Here is a 12,535-nt window from a genome sequence, read left to right as displayed (position 1 = left end):
CCATTACTGGGTATATACCCAAAGGATTATAAGTCATGCTGCTATAAAGACACATGCACACGTATGTTTATTGTGGCACTATTCACAATAGCAAAGACTTGGAACCAACCCAAATGTCCATCAATGACAGACTGGATTAAGAAAATGTGGCACATATACACCATGGGATACTATGCAATCATAAAAAAGGATGAGTTCATGTCCTTTGTAGGGACATAGATGCAGCTGGAAACTGTCATTCTCAGCCAATTGTCTCAAGAACAGAACACCAAACATCACAGGCTCTCACTCACAGGTGGGAATTTAAAAATGAGAACAGTTGGACACAGGAAGGGGAACATCACACACTGGGGCCTGTTGTGGGGTGGGGGAGGGGGGAGGGAGAGCATTAGGAGATATACTTAATATAAATAACGAGTTAATGGGTGCAGCACACCAACATGGCACATGTATACATATGTAACAAACCTGCACGTTCTGCACATGTACCCTAGAACTTAAAGTATAATAAAAAAGAAAAAAGAAATGACAGAACTGAGATTCAAGTACACAAACTGGCATGTCCTTCTCACATACCATTATATCCCTTTACTCAGAACCTATAGCAACTAAGAGGGCAAGAGCATCACAACAAAGGATCATCTATATGCAAGATCCCAACACTGTCTGCCCAGGATCCCCTCTCAGAGAGCAGCACTGATGAGCATTGGAGGGATGCGATCACACCCCAGGAGTCACCCTCCAAAGGTTAAGGAAATCCCTTCCTCAGAAATAAATGCTTTGATAATTACACTTGGAAAGGAGCCTGGATAATAACTAGTTGCAACCCCCTCTCCATTTTTGAGCTGAGTAAAATAAGACCAAGAAAGGTGAAGAGACTTGTCCAAAGGCACCTCATTATTGATGAAAGAACCAAAGACAAAAGCTGCATCTCTAATTTAATTAGTTATTTGTTTATACCCTGTCTTTATAAATCCATTCTAGCAGTTGTTGAGGATGTACCCTACCAACCCACCCTGTACAGACATCACACTAAGCAACAGGGATGTAAGGATGAACAAGGAACTCATCCTCTGCATTTTAGCTTCCTCAACTCAAGATATTTTGTCCATCATTCCCCACAGTTTGCAAGCTGTCACAACTTTATTGATTCTTAGACGCATATTCAAAGCTGTCACAACAAAATCTCTCACCTACCACTTTTGCTGCACACTGAAACTTCAGAGAAAATTAAATGGGCTGAATTGATTAGCTATTATGTTGAGCCACATAACATTTCAATTTCTGCAGTTCAAAACTGGTGAAATATTGTCAACGTCCCATAATCCAACCTAACATTCATAAGCAGCCTGGAATCTCTCAAGAAGAAAATCGCCCTTCATTCTGATAAATCATCCCAGATATTCCATGAAAGTGTGTTGCATGGGTTTCAATTAGGAAAGTAAAGTCTGGAGAATAGCTAAGTAAATAAATGGTTATGTATACATACAATGGAATACTGCACAGGAATAATAAGGAACAAACTACCCACACACACCACACACACAACATGGAGGAACAAGAAGACATGCCATGTCGGCTGGAAGAAGCCAGATACAAACAAGTACATGCTGTATGACCCAATGTATATGATGGTCCAGAACAGGCAAAAAGTACTTGATTGTGATAGAACTCAGAGAAGCAGTTACCATGGGGAGTATGTGGTTGCATAAAGAACTTGAAGAAAACTTACAGGGCACTGAATGCTGAATGTGTTCTATATCTTGAACTACGTATCAGTCACAGGGATTTAAACATACATAAAAATTAATCCATCTGTATATTTTAAATCGCTGCACTTTGTCCACTTTGTTACATGAGTATGTATGTTATACTCTGGTTTTTAAAAAGGAAGAAAATTATATTCTCTGACCCCCAGTGATATAGTTTAGCATAGTGGTTAAGCACAGGCTCTGGAGGCAGACAATATCTGCTGCTAACTAACTATTTGGCCTTTGATGATATATTTAACCTCCATAAGCCTTGGTTTTCTTATCCCTGAAATGGAAATAAACAATAACACCTACATTACAGAGTTGTGGGACTCATTAAGTAAGATAATATTTATGAGGCACATAGCACAGAATAGGTGCTCAAGAATAGCCAGTGGGTACTAGGAGTAGTACCAGTATATGGGCCATACTGAGAGCCCTCACTCCTGGCATACACATCAATTCCAGGAAAATTCTTTCCCTGAACACCTCTCATTCCTCATGTGGTCCTTGATGGAGAGGTAGAAACCAAGTGTTAGGGCCCCCAGCTCCCTGCCCACTTGTGGTTCCCCCTACATACCAGCAGAGTGTCTGGGAGGTTGTGCCTCTTTGTGAAGGTGATGACCACGGAGATGATGTCCGCTGCAGCAAGCTCCAGTGTGGCTGTATTGATGGCAGCTGCATCATAGGCCCAGCCCGCCTGGAAGAACACAGCCACCTTCCTCATGAGAAGACCTGAGCGTACACGTTTGAACACGTGTCTCGCCATAAACCTCATGGTGGCCCCAAGGTTCCTGCGGCCAGATGAGTGCTCCAGGGGGATGTTCCTGACAGCCTCCAGGAGTGCAGCCTTCTCCTTGTAGTCTGAGAAATGAACCAAGTAATTGGTTTTGGCATTGTAGGAAACAATGGCCACACGGGCACCTGTTGGGCAGTTACTGTCACTTATTTCCATCTTCATCAACAGAGACAATAAAATGTTTCTCATCCTCTCAAAATCCAACAGGGAGACATCATTTGACATGTCCAAGGCAAAGGCCACTTCGGTTGGGAACACTGGGCATTTGGAAATACCTTGAGACAACAGATATACAGATTTAAGATGTTCTGTAATGCCTCAAAAAAGGTAAGGATTAAAGTGAGTAAGAAGGAATATTATTTACCTCTTGAACAAGCTGGAAGGGAAATTATTTCGGAGAGAAAAGAAGACATTGTTAGCTTATGTAGGCAGTGGCACCTTGCCCATGTGTGTGCTTCAATAGGAAAAACCATCTCCTTTGAGAAATTCAAGCATGGCCTTCTCAGGCTCCTGCTGAGTGTGGCAGAGACCTCTATTTGTCACCCAGAATCCATTCTCCCTTTTTTTCTATAGTCATGGAACCCCCAATTTTGGATTGGCCCTATGGATGCCTGGAACAAAGACATTTCCCAACTTAGCCATCTTACAAGTTCTACGTAAGAGAATAAGAAAGATAGAGAATAAGAAAGATAATAGGTACAACTTTGAAAAAATATTCTTCTCCTTTCCCTTCCTTTCCCTGGTGGCTGAAATATAGATGTGATGACTGAAGCCTGATATATTTTCAGACCATGAAGTGATTTGGGGAATAGAACACCCCATATACACACAATGGCAAAGCAGGAAAATATAAAGGGACTGATCCCTAACCACCACAGGCTCCATATCAACCTGAACTGACTAGTTCCAGCCTACGGTTTCAGAAATAACATTTGTACCACTGTTACTGAAGATTTAGATCACATTCAACTGAACTTAAACCTAACAAATACATCGAGCTATTCTGAAACTATGTTATATACATGTATATAATATATACACATATAAAATTACATATATATTAATTATAAACTATATGTATTATATGTGTGTGTATACAAGTAACATTTTCAAAAAACACTAAAAAAAATTAGAATTACCCTTAATTTATCATGTGTATGTATGTATATAAATAATAAATATATAATTATTTCATTTCATTTTATAAAACTTGGAGCTTAAGATATATTTATTTTGCATCTTTATTCACTTAGTATGTAATGATTTTTTCCATCAATAAATTTAGAGCAATATCATCTATTCTACTATATAGATGATCTTTTATGAGGAGTATACTTGTACATGTATCTGTGCACATTTGTCCAATCATAGCCTTATAGAAATCTCTGTAAGTATTGATTTTATATGCATGGTCCAGCCAATTGCTCTTCAGAAAAGTTGTATCAATTTATACTTACACCAGCAATGTGTAATCTTATACATTTCTCAATCTGAATAGGGATTTTTCTGGCATTTTTAAAACACTTCCAATCTGAGAAACAAAATGGGTAGCTCATTGTTTTAATTTGTATTCTATGACTTCTGGTGAAATTGAACATGTTTACAGGTTTATTGTACATTTGTATATTTTCTTTTCTGTCTTTTGCCCATTTTCAACTTAAAAGTGGTGTTTGTTTTTTTGTTTTTACTTTTAGGTTTAGCCATTATGCAATGTCTGTGTTTGTAGATAAAAATGATTGAGCAGTAGCAATTTTTTTGTATTTCAGCATGATATAGTAAGGAAGTTAGTCCCTTTGCGTGTGTCCTTTGCTTATATTGCAAATTATTTTTTCCCACTTTTCTGTTTACTTTTGACTTCATGGCATCCCTCAGTGTAAAAGGGTTTTAACTTTTTATATGGTTAATTCTGACACTCTTTTAATTCATAATCACATTGATGATATTATTCTGTATGATTCTGAGGAAAAAAAATTCCAGAATCTCCCTGAACAGCCACTGGATGGGAACAGAGAGAACATAGAAGGGTTAGGGTAAGAAAGGCGGGATGGTTGTAGAGAAAACCCAAACTTCCAAACTAAGCAATTTGCCAAATCAACGTTTTCGCCCCATGGCCGTTAAGTAGATAAATGTACACATCCTAGGACACAAATATCCTGGAATGAATTGAACATAGTAAATAAATTCCAACTTGGGGAATTTATTTAAGTAATGTGACAAAACATTACTTAAGATTGGATTGTTCATAATTCCATTTTTCAAACACAACTGTAAATAAAACAAGACAGATTTCTTCGCAAAGGGTGACTATTGATCCCTCTTATTTAAAAGGGTTACATAAAAAGAACAAAGCTCCTCTGCTATGTTTTGTGATAAGAAGCAGCGAGATGTAGGCACACAGGTGTGCAGTTACAACATCTCCTGGGGCACAGCACTGCTCAGTGGAGCTTCTCTTCATTGTTGAGATGGCATGCTTTCAATCCATTTTATTTCTGAGACCACGTTGGGAAAGACTACTTACCTAAAGGGGAAGTGAGCCCACTGTGTGAATTTGTAAGAGCCTTTCACAATGAACAAGGCATCTTCCAAACCTCAGCCAAAGCCTCAGGTGACTTATGCCCCTAATCCGTAATCCATCCCCAGCTCATACCACTGGCTCCTTTTAGGCGTTTCCAAAACAACTTACGGCAGTTTTCACGTGTGAAATCAACAATTTTGCAAGGCTGTTAAAAAGATGTGGGAAAACAGGAAAAAGGAAAAAGTATTTAACTTGAAGCATAGTTTTATTCACACTTGTCACTTAGGAATGTCATATGGATGTTATCAGTGCCTATCTGAAGCTTTTTAATCTACAACAGAAAACCCCAAAATTGTCAGAGCAGATAAGACTATTCTACAATTACATTTCCAAATCCAGTCGATATTTTAAAAGATTTAAAAGATGTGTGTGCAATATAGTGCCCATACTTTTGGAGACAGGTAGATAAGGGGTACCCATTTTTTAAATCTCCCTTACAAAGTAATGGAATCAAACCTGATTTTGAAGAAGTTGAAATCAAAGAATCTCTGCAGGGAAATGCTTTCGATTCTTGGCACTCTATATTATAGTAGCAATTCCTATATCACTTCTTTAGAATGACTGCCAAGACAGGCACTCCTAACACCTCACCTAGTCATTACGCTTTGTTCCTTTGATACCTTCCTCTCTGTTCTGTTCTTCCCTCCATCCCAGACCTCATCACTTCCTGCTCCTCAGTTGCCTCCACAACCCCCACCCCCTGCCTAACAGTATTTTTGTACTTGGGACATGAAACACTATCATAACTTTTGAGACTGTTTTCAAGTGTTCCATGAAACACAAAAACCTGTGCTATACAAAAGCCTGTGTGTGGGTTTATAAATACTTTATAAGCAGTTTTTGAGCTTTACAAAAAGTCATATTACAGAAAGGTAGTAGCCTCAAAGTCTTTTCTTTTTTTAACATCAACTAGTGTTGCTCAAAAACATCCCAATTCCCTGCTGGATTTAAAATATCATTCTACTATTTTTATTTGACTTGGTGATAACATTTCAAAGTAAAGTCTATAAACTTAAGGTACTAACAGAATTTGTAAGAGGAAAAAACTAAAGAATCTTTAAGATTAACAGATTTCTATTTTGTGACAGTGGAAAGCTTTGTGTTCTAAGAAGAATAAAGTTTTGGCTGGGTACAGTGGCTCGTGCCTGTAAAATCCCAGCACTTTGGGAGGCTGCAGCAAGTGGATTACTTCAGGTCGGGAGTTTAAGACCAGCCTGGCCAACATGGTGAAACCCTGTCTCTACTAAAAATACAAAAATTAGCCAGGCATGGTGGCACACGCCTGTAGTCCCAGTTACTTGGGAGGCTGACGTAGGAGAATCTCTTGAACCCAGGAGGTAGAAATTGCAATAAGCCGAGATTGCATCACTGCACTCCAACCTGGGCGACAGAGCGATATTCCACCTCAAAAAAAAAAAAAAAAAAAAAAAAAAGAATAACATTTGGAATTAAAATCTTCACCTACCGTCATTTCTACCAAACCTTTGGGGCCCTTGATACCCTGGAAAGAATGGAAACTTGAGTTTAAAATGCAAAATTTTGAGATCCAACACATTCTTCTACAGAGTTGGCAAAATAACTCCACCACACTGCATAGACCATCTTCTATCCTTCACTCCCAGCCCCAGAGTTCTGACTCCTTTAGGAAGTGCCTAAGAGGTGTATTCAAGACCTCTGAGTCCAGAAGGCCTAGACAGAAACACTTTTAGAGGACCAGGTCATTTTGAAAGCACAGCTTAGGATCACATTCAGAAAAAGGGTTATCCCAGATCCCAGGACCATTCATCAATAGTTCTAAAGTAGACCTCGGTTCCTCCCTTATCTTCTCTTCAGACCATCCAGCACCACCCTTTTTCTGCCCTAATACTGAACAAGAAGTCTTCTCTGGAAACCTTCAGATTAGAGCTTCATGGCTCCAACCTCTGGGAGTCTAGAGATCATTGTTCTTATTTAGAATCTACAAGGTTGTAATTTGTGACCTCAGGCAGGTCACTATAATTATCTCAGCATCTCAGCCTTTCTTTCCTCTTCTGTAGAAATACCATGAATGGTCCTTTTAGCACTAAAATTCTTATTTTCTGACTTTGTCACACCTCTCCAGTAAACCCTAGACTGCATTGAGACCACCAGGTTCAATACATGGCTGACCTACTGTGCCATCCCTCATGGATTGATAGTCTGGCCTCCTAGGACAAGGCATAGAGCAGAAGAATCACAGCCTCAAAGTCTTTCCTTTCATATTAAATGATGTTCCAGGGAATTTAAAAAATATTCATGGACTTGCAACATTGTTAGTTAAGATTATATAAATACTGTATTTTGTTAGGCTTTCCTGCTGATTTTTGCATAAATATTGTGGCTCATCTTGTTTGCAATGATAAACTCACTCTCCAGTGAGTTTTATGAATCATTTTATTCATTTAGACAGGTTCATAAATCTCCAGCCACTCTAATATCTTCCCCATGTTCAAGTAAAAATATATATTGAATAAATATACTGCATTACGACTTGAAGCTAATATGCTGTAGGAAAATTTGCCCCATTCTCTATGTCAATCCCACTGTATGTCCCAAATGTTCATTTCTTAAGAGATGCTTCTTATCAAATCTTTATTTATTTTTATACAACAGTTGAAAACAAAAGGAAAAAGAAGAGTACATGTTACCATTTGTCCTGGTGGGCCTTGGTAACCTAAAGTTCCAACTAATCCAGGAAAGCCAGCATTACCCTGAAAAAAGACCAAGCCAGAAGAATAAGATTCCTCCTTGATTACAACCATCAGATCCACTTTGATATGTTATTATTCCTAATGCCAATCAGTCTGCTATTGACCAGTTAGTTTATAAACTATATATCTGTGGGATAAGACATGGAGAATAGAAAGAGAGGGAGGTCATTTCATGGGAACCATCCAAATTCCCCCCTGTATGCCCAATCTCAGTCATGCATATGTGTACATACACACACAAATACACACTTCTAGATAGAGCCTTAAAAGATGACTCAATACAATCTGTTGAGTCTTGAGGTTATACAATAAAAGTAATGCAGGATGTCTACTTTAAGGTCATCATCAGGAAAAAGGAAAAATTTCCCTACCACCTTCTGATTCTTAGTGTTTCAGAAAAGGCACATGGTGGCCATAGGTTCACTGCTCATCTTCCAAGTATTTGAAATGACACAGTGTTATCTAAATACAGTGAATCCTTTATCGTTTTTTATTTGAAACTAGAAATAAAAGTTAGTTGATTAGAGCAACCATAGCCAGCAGCAAGCCAAGTTAGGCACAGATCAAATATTTCTTTACGTCCTTGCCAATGTATGAAAATACTAATTCTTGAGTACCTAGAAAACATACATTCTCTTTCCTTTCCTCTTTTCTGCAGTAAACACCAGTCCATTTCCTAGAAGACCTTGGTGTCTAACGATGATCAACTAAACATTACCAAGATGTTAGATATCCACAGGCTTACTCTTTTCAAAAAGAGCTGCCAGTGATTGTGGCTGTTCAAGGTGACTGTTCAGAACATAAAAGAAATTGCTTTTTAATCTGAGACTGTATAAAGCACAGTGGACTCAAAGTCCACCAAGATGGCAACTACATTCTCAAGAATCTTTTCTAAAAATAGCAAGAGAAAGTTAAGGCTTTGAAGAATCCTAAAGAAACAGCAATGTTTGCTCAACAGTTAAAACAATATCCTTCCGCATGATGTCTAGACTTACCAAAGAGAGAGGTGCTCCCAAACTTGGTTTTAAAAGGTTGGTATTGTAAAACCAAAACTCCCAACTTGGATTTTCTGTTGTTATGGCTTGGTAAACTGTATTCGTATTCAGGAGATAAATGAGAGTGGGATTAAGTGGGGAGTGGGATAGCCAAAGGAAGGTGTGGAATGAGCATTGACTGAGCAGGAATAGGCTTCCTGCTAAGAAGTCCTAACCCAGTGAAAATGTACTTCCTTAATGATATGGGCTTCTATAGATCTTAGGAAGTCTCTTTGATTCTTACCCTCTTCCCTCTTATTCCCTTTGCCCCCTTTTCTCCTTGATGGCCCGGGTCACCATCTTCTCCCTTAATAGAATCAAAAGCAGAATTTTGAGTGTAAAGAAAAACAAGCACAAACAAATGACACATGCTGCCTACCAGTTGCCAGGCCCAGAAATATATCTTCTTACTTGGACACCAGGATAGCCAGGGAATCCACGTTCACCCTAGTGCCAGAAATGAAATAAGGTCTTGTTTAATATCATGTGATTGAGAAATTTCCTTGACATGCCTTGGGGGAAAAGAAGACACTATAATCCAGGTTCACCCTAGTGTCAGAAATGAGATAAGGTCTTGTTTAATGTCATCTGATTAAGAAAGTTCCTTCACATGCCTTGGGGAAAAAGAAGACGCTGTAATTTTGAGGAAATATACTCAAAACAAGTGCCAGGAAAAACAACTATAGCAACAGTTGTTATCTTGAGCTGCTCTCAAGTGGCTGTATTTCATATCTCTAATTCAACACGAAACAACTTATAAATAATTTTTACAAATTTCTCCCCTCTCTAGTATATTGTGTAATGAAACTTCCTCTGTAGGGCGTTTTTATCTCTCAGCTTAAATAACCTAAGGTTTAATCCAACAGAAACCAAGTGAGAGGGCACCACATTGAGTGTTGGGAAGCAGGTGCTCATTGTCAGAACCAAAGGCATACTACAAAGCAATCATGCATTCAACAAATATCCATTTGCATGTCCTATCTTCCAAGCACTTCTCTAGGCACAGGAAATTCAGCAGTGAACAGAACAAAGACCTGGCTCTCATGGAACTTACATACTAGAGGGGAAGAAAATGAACAAAGAAATATATAACATGGGAGAAAGAGATCAATCTTATTCCAGAAAGGGGATTAAGGAATAAAGAATTATGTGTATCAAAGGATGAGGAGGCACTATTTTATATGAGGTAGTCAGGCAAAGCCTTTTTATAAAGGCGGCATTTGGGTGAAGACCAGCATGAAGTGAGAAAACAAGCAGACTTCTGGGAGAAGAGCATTCCAGGCAGAGGGAGGAGTATGTGGAGAAAAAAAAAAAAAAAAAAAAAAAAAAAAACCCTGAAGTAAGAGGAAGAGTATGTGCTGCCATGTTTGAGGAACACTGAAGCAGAATGGAGCAAGGAGGGCAGGCAGGAGGAGATGAAGTCAAAGAGTTCACAGAGACCACATTGTATAAATTCTTATAGGCCATGTTAACAGTGGGTTTTATTCTGAGTGACATGGAGAATGACAGAAGGGCTTTGAATAAAGGAATGACTTGATCTGACTATGTTTTTAAAGATGTCTCTAGCTGATGCATAAAGAACTAACTATATGAGGCAAGGGTGGAAGCAGAGAGACCAGTTCAGTGGCTATTGCAATAACACAGATGGAAAATTATGTTGGCTTGGTCCAGAGGGTGGCAGTGCAGTTGTGGGAAATGATAAAATGCTCGTTGCACTTTGAAGATAGACTTACCACTATTTGTTGATGGATTAAATGTGGGAGTGAGAGGAAAAGATTTATCAATGACAGCTACAAGTGTCTGTCTTGAGCAACTGGATGGGTGAAGTTTCCAGTCCCTGAGATAGGAAAGGCTGGAGGAGGGGCAGGTTGTTAAGGGAAACAGTTTTGGCTGACTGGATATTTGATAATATTAAAGGATTATTATTAATTCTTTGGTGTAAGAATGGTATTGTGGTTACATTTTTAAATAACCTTTTAAAGATGCAACCTGAAATGTCTATGCATGGAATATATGATTATCTTGAAGTAAATCCCATATATCACGTGACCTACAGTAGGTGAACATATGTAGAGGTTCTCTCCTCACTCCTACTTTCTTAATGAAATAGGAAGCATGATCATCTGCTTTAAATATGGATGACAAAGCAGATCTTGGAGGTTTGATGAGGAAGGAAGGGTATGAAATCAGCATGGTGGGAGGATAAGTGAGTGGGAGTATAAATAAAACAAAACAAAATTGGCCAGGGGTTGTTCATTGTTTGGATTAGGTGATGGGAACATGGGGTGAGGCAGGAAAGTGTCTTTATACTAGTCTCCACTTTTATTTATTTTTGAATTTTTCTGTAATAAAAGATTAACAAACAAAAAAACAAGAAGAAATATGTTTGGAGACATGCTGATTTTAAGATGCCTATTAGATGACCAAGTGGAAATATTTTTAGAGTTTGGGATATTGATCCAAGCTGGAGAGATAAAGTGGAGATAACAGGATAGATGGTTATTGATGACATGGAACTGGATTTCCTCAAGAAATGCCACCTGAGAGATGAGTAAAGAAGGAAGAAGGTATGAGAATAGAACTTTGAGTCTTCCAATACTTAAAGGTCAAGAACATCCAGAAGATCTAGCAAAGTAGGATGAGAAAGAGAAGACAGTGAAAACCAGGAAAATAGAATGTACTGGAAGTTAAGTGAGGGAAAATATCAGGAATAAACCTGAGATCAATCTGTCAAATGCTGCTGAGAAATGGAGCACAATGAGGGCAGAGAAGTGACCGTTGAATTTAGCAACATAGGGTTTACCTCAACTAAAGCAGATGTAGTTAAGTGGGGAGGGTCAAGAAGTGAAGGCTCAAGTGTCAGTTTTTCAACCTCAGCGCCACTGATATTTTGGGCCTGATGGTTCGTTGTTGGGAGGGGCTGTCCTGTGTATTGTAAGATGTTAAACAGCATCTCTACCCAGTAGATGCCAGCACTCTCTCCTTGAGTTCTGACAACCAAAACAACTCCAGACATTGTCAAATGTCCCCTGGAGGGCAAAATCACTCCTGTTGAGAAGCACTGGTATAGACTGCTCCTTCAGTGAGTTTTCCCCAGGGGAAAAAAATGGACCGAGAGCCTCGGAAAGAAAAAGGGAGTGGAATCCAGTCTAGGAGGCAAGGATTAGTCTTAGATAAGACAGTCGACCCTCATCCATAGCAGTAGGAGAGAAGGCAGGGTGTATGGGTGCAGAGGCAAGTAGGTTGGCCTACTTGGTGGTGAACATTTATAGAGGTTCTTTTCTCACTGCTTCAATTTTGTTCATAAAATAGGAAGCCATGATCATCTGCTTTAAGTATTGAAGACAAAGCAGATCTTGGAAGTTTGAGGAGAGAGGAGAAGGTGTAAAATAGTCAATTCAGAGAGAATGGGAGTGAACAGATTAAGAAAATGTAGTCAACTGGCCAATCAGCAATATAGGACATTTAAAATGAGGCCATTACAGCTTGCAAAGAAAAATTCATGCAAATACGGACTGAATCTGTGTTCCATAATGTTAGCTGTATCACAATAAACAAAAGCTGCCCTTGTGCTTAGCTCCAAATTGACATGTAGCCCAAACAATGCACATTTGAATTCTACCCAGAATTTGCCTGCTATGCAAACT

The 12,535-nt window shown here is 38.8% G+C and overlaps 1 protein-coding gene across 1 annotated transcript in view; it reads right to left on the bottom strand.

Moving 5' to 3' along the window:
• Window positions 1–12,535, bottom strand: part of LOC111539442 (collagen alpha-4(VI) chain-like) — a 101,035-nt gene that overhangs the window by 21,040 nt on the left and 67,460 nt on the right. The window contains 7 exon segments of the mRNA XM_023207245.2: window positions 2,332–2,825; window positions 2,915–2,926; window positions 5,234–5,270; window positions 6,591–6,626; window positions 7,792–7,854; window positions 9,133–9,195; window positions 9,300–9,335. Coding sequence (XP_023063013.1) covers window positions 2,332–2,825; window positions 2,915–2,926; window positions 5,234–5,270; window positions 6,591–6,626; window positions 7,792–7,854; window positions 9,133–9,195; window positions 9,300–9,335 — 741 coding nt within the window.

Source organism: Piliocolobus tephrosceles, chromosome 2 (assembly GCF_002776525.5).
Source record: "Piliocolobus tephrosceles isolate RC106 chromosome 2, ASM277652v3, whole genome shotgun sequence".
In the NCBI taxonomy this organism is placed as follows: Eukaryota; Metazoa; Chordata; class Mammalia; order Primates; family Cercopithecidae; genus Piliocolobus; species Piliocolobus tephrosceles.
This window is presented reverse-complemented; position numbering and strand designations above follow the sequence as displayed.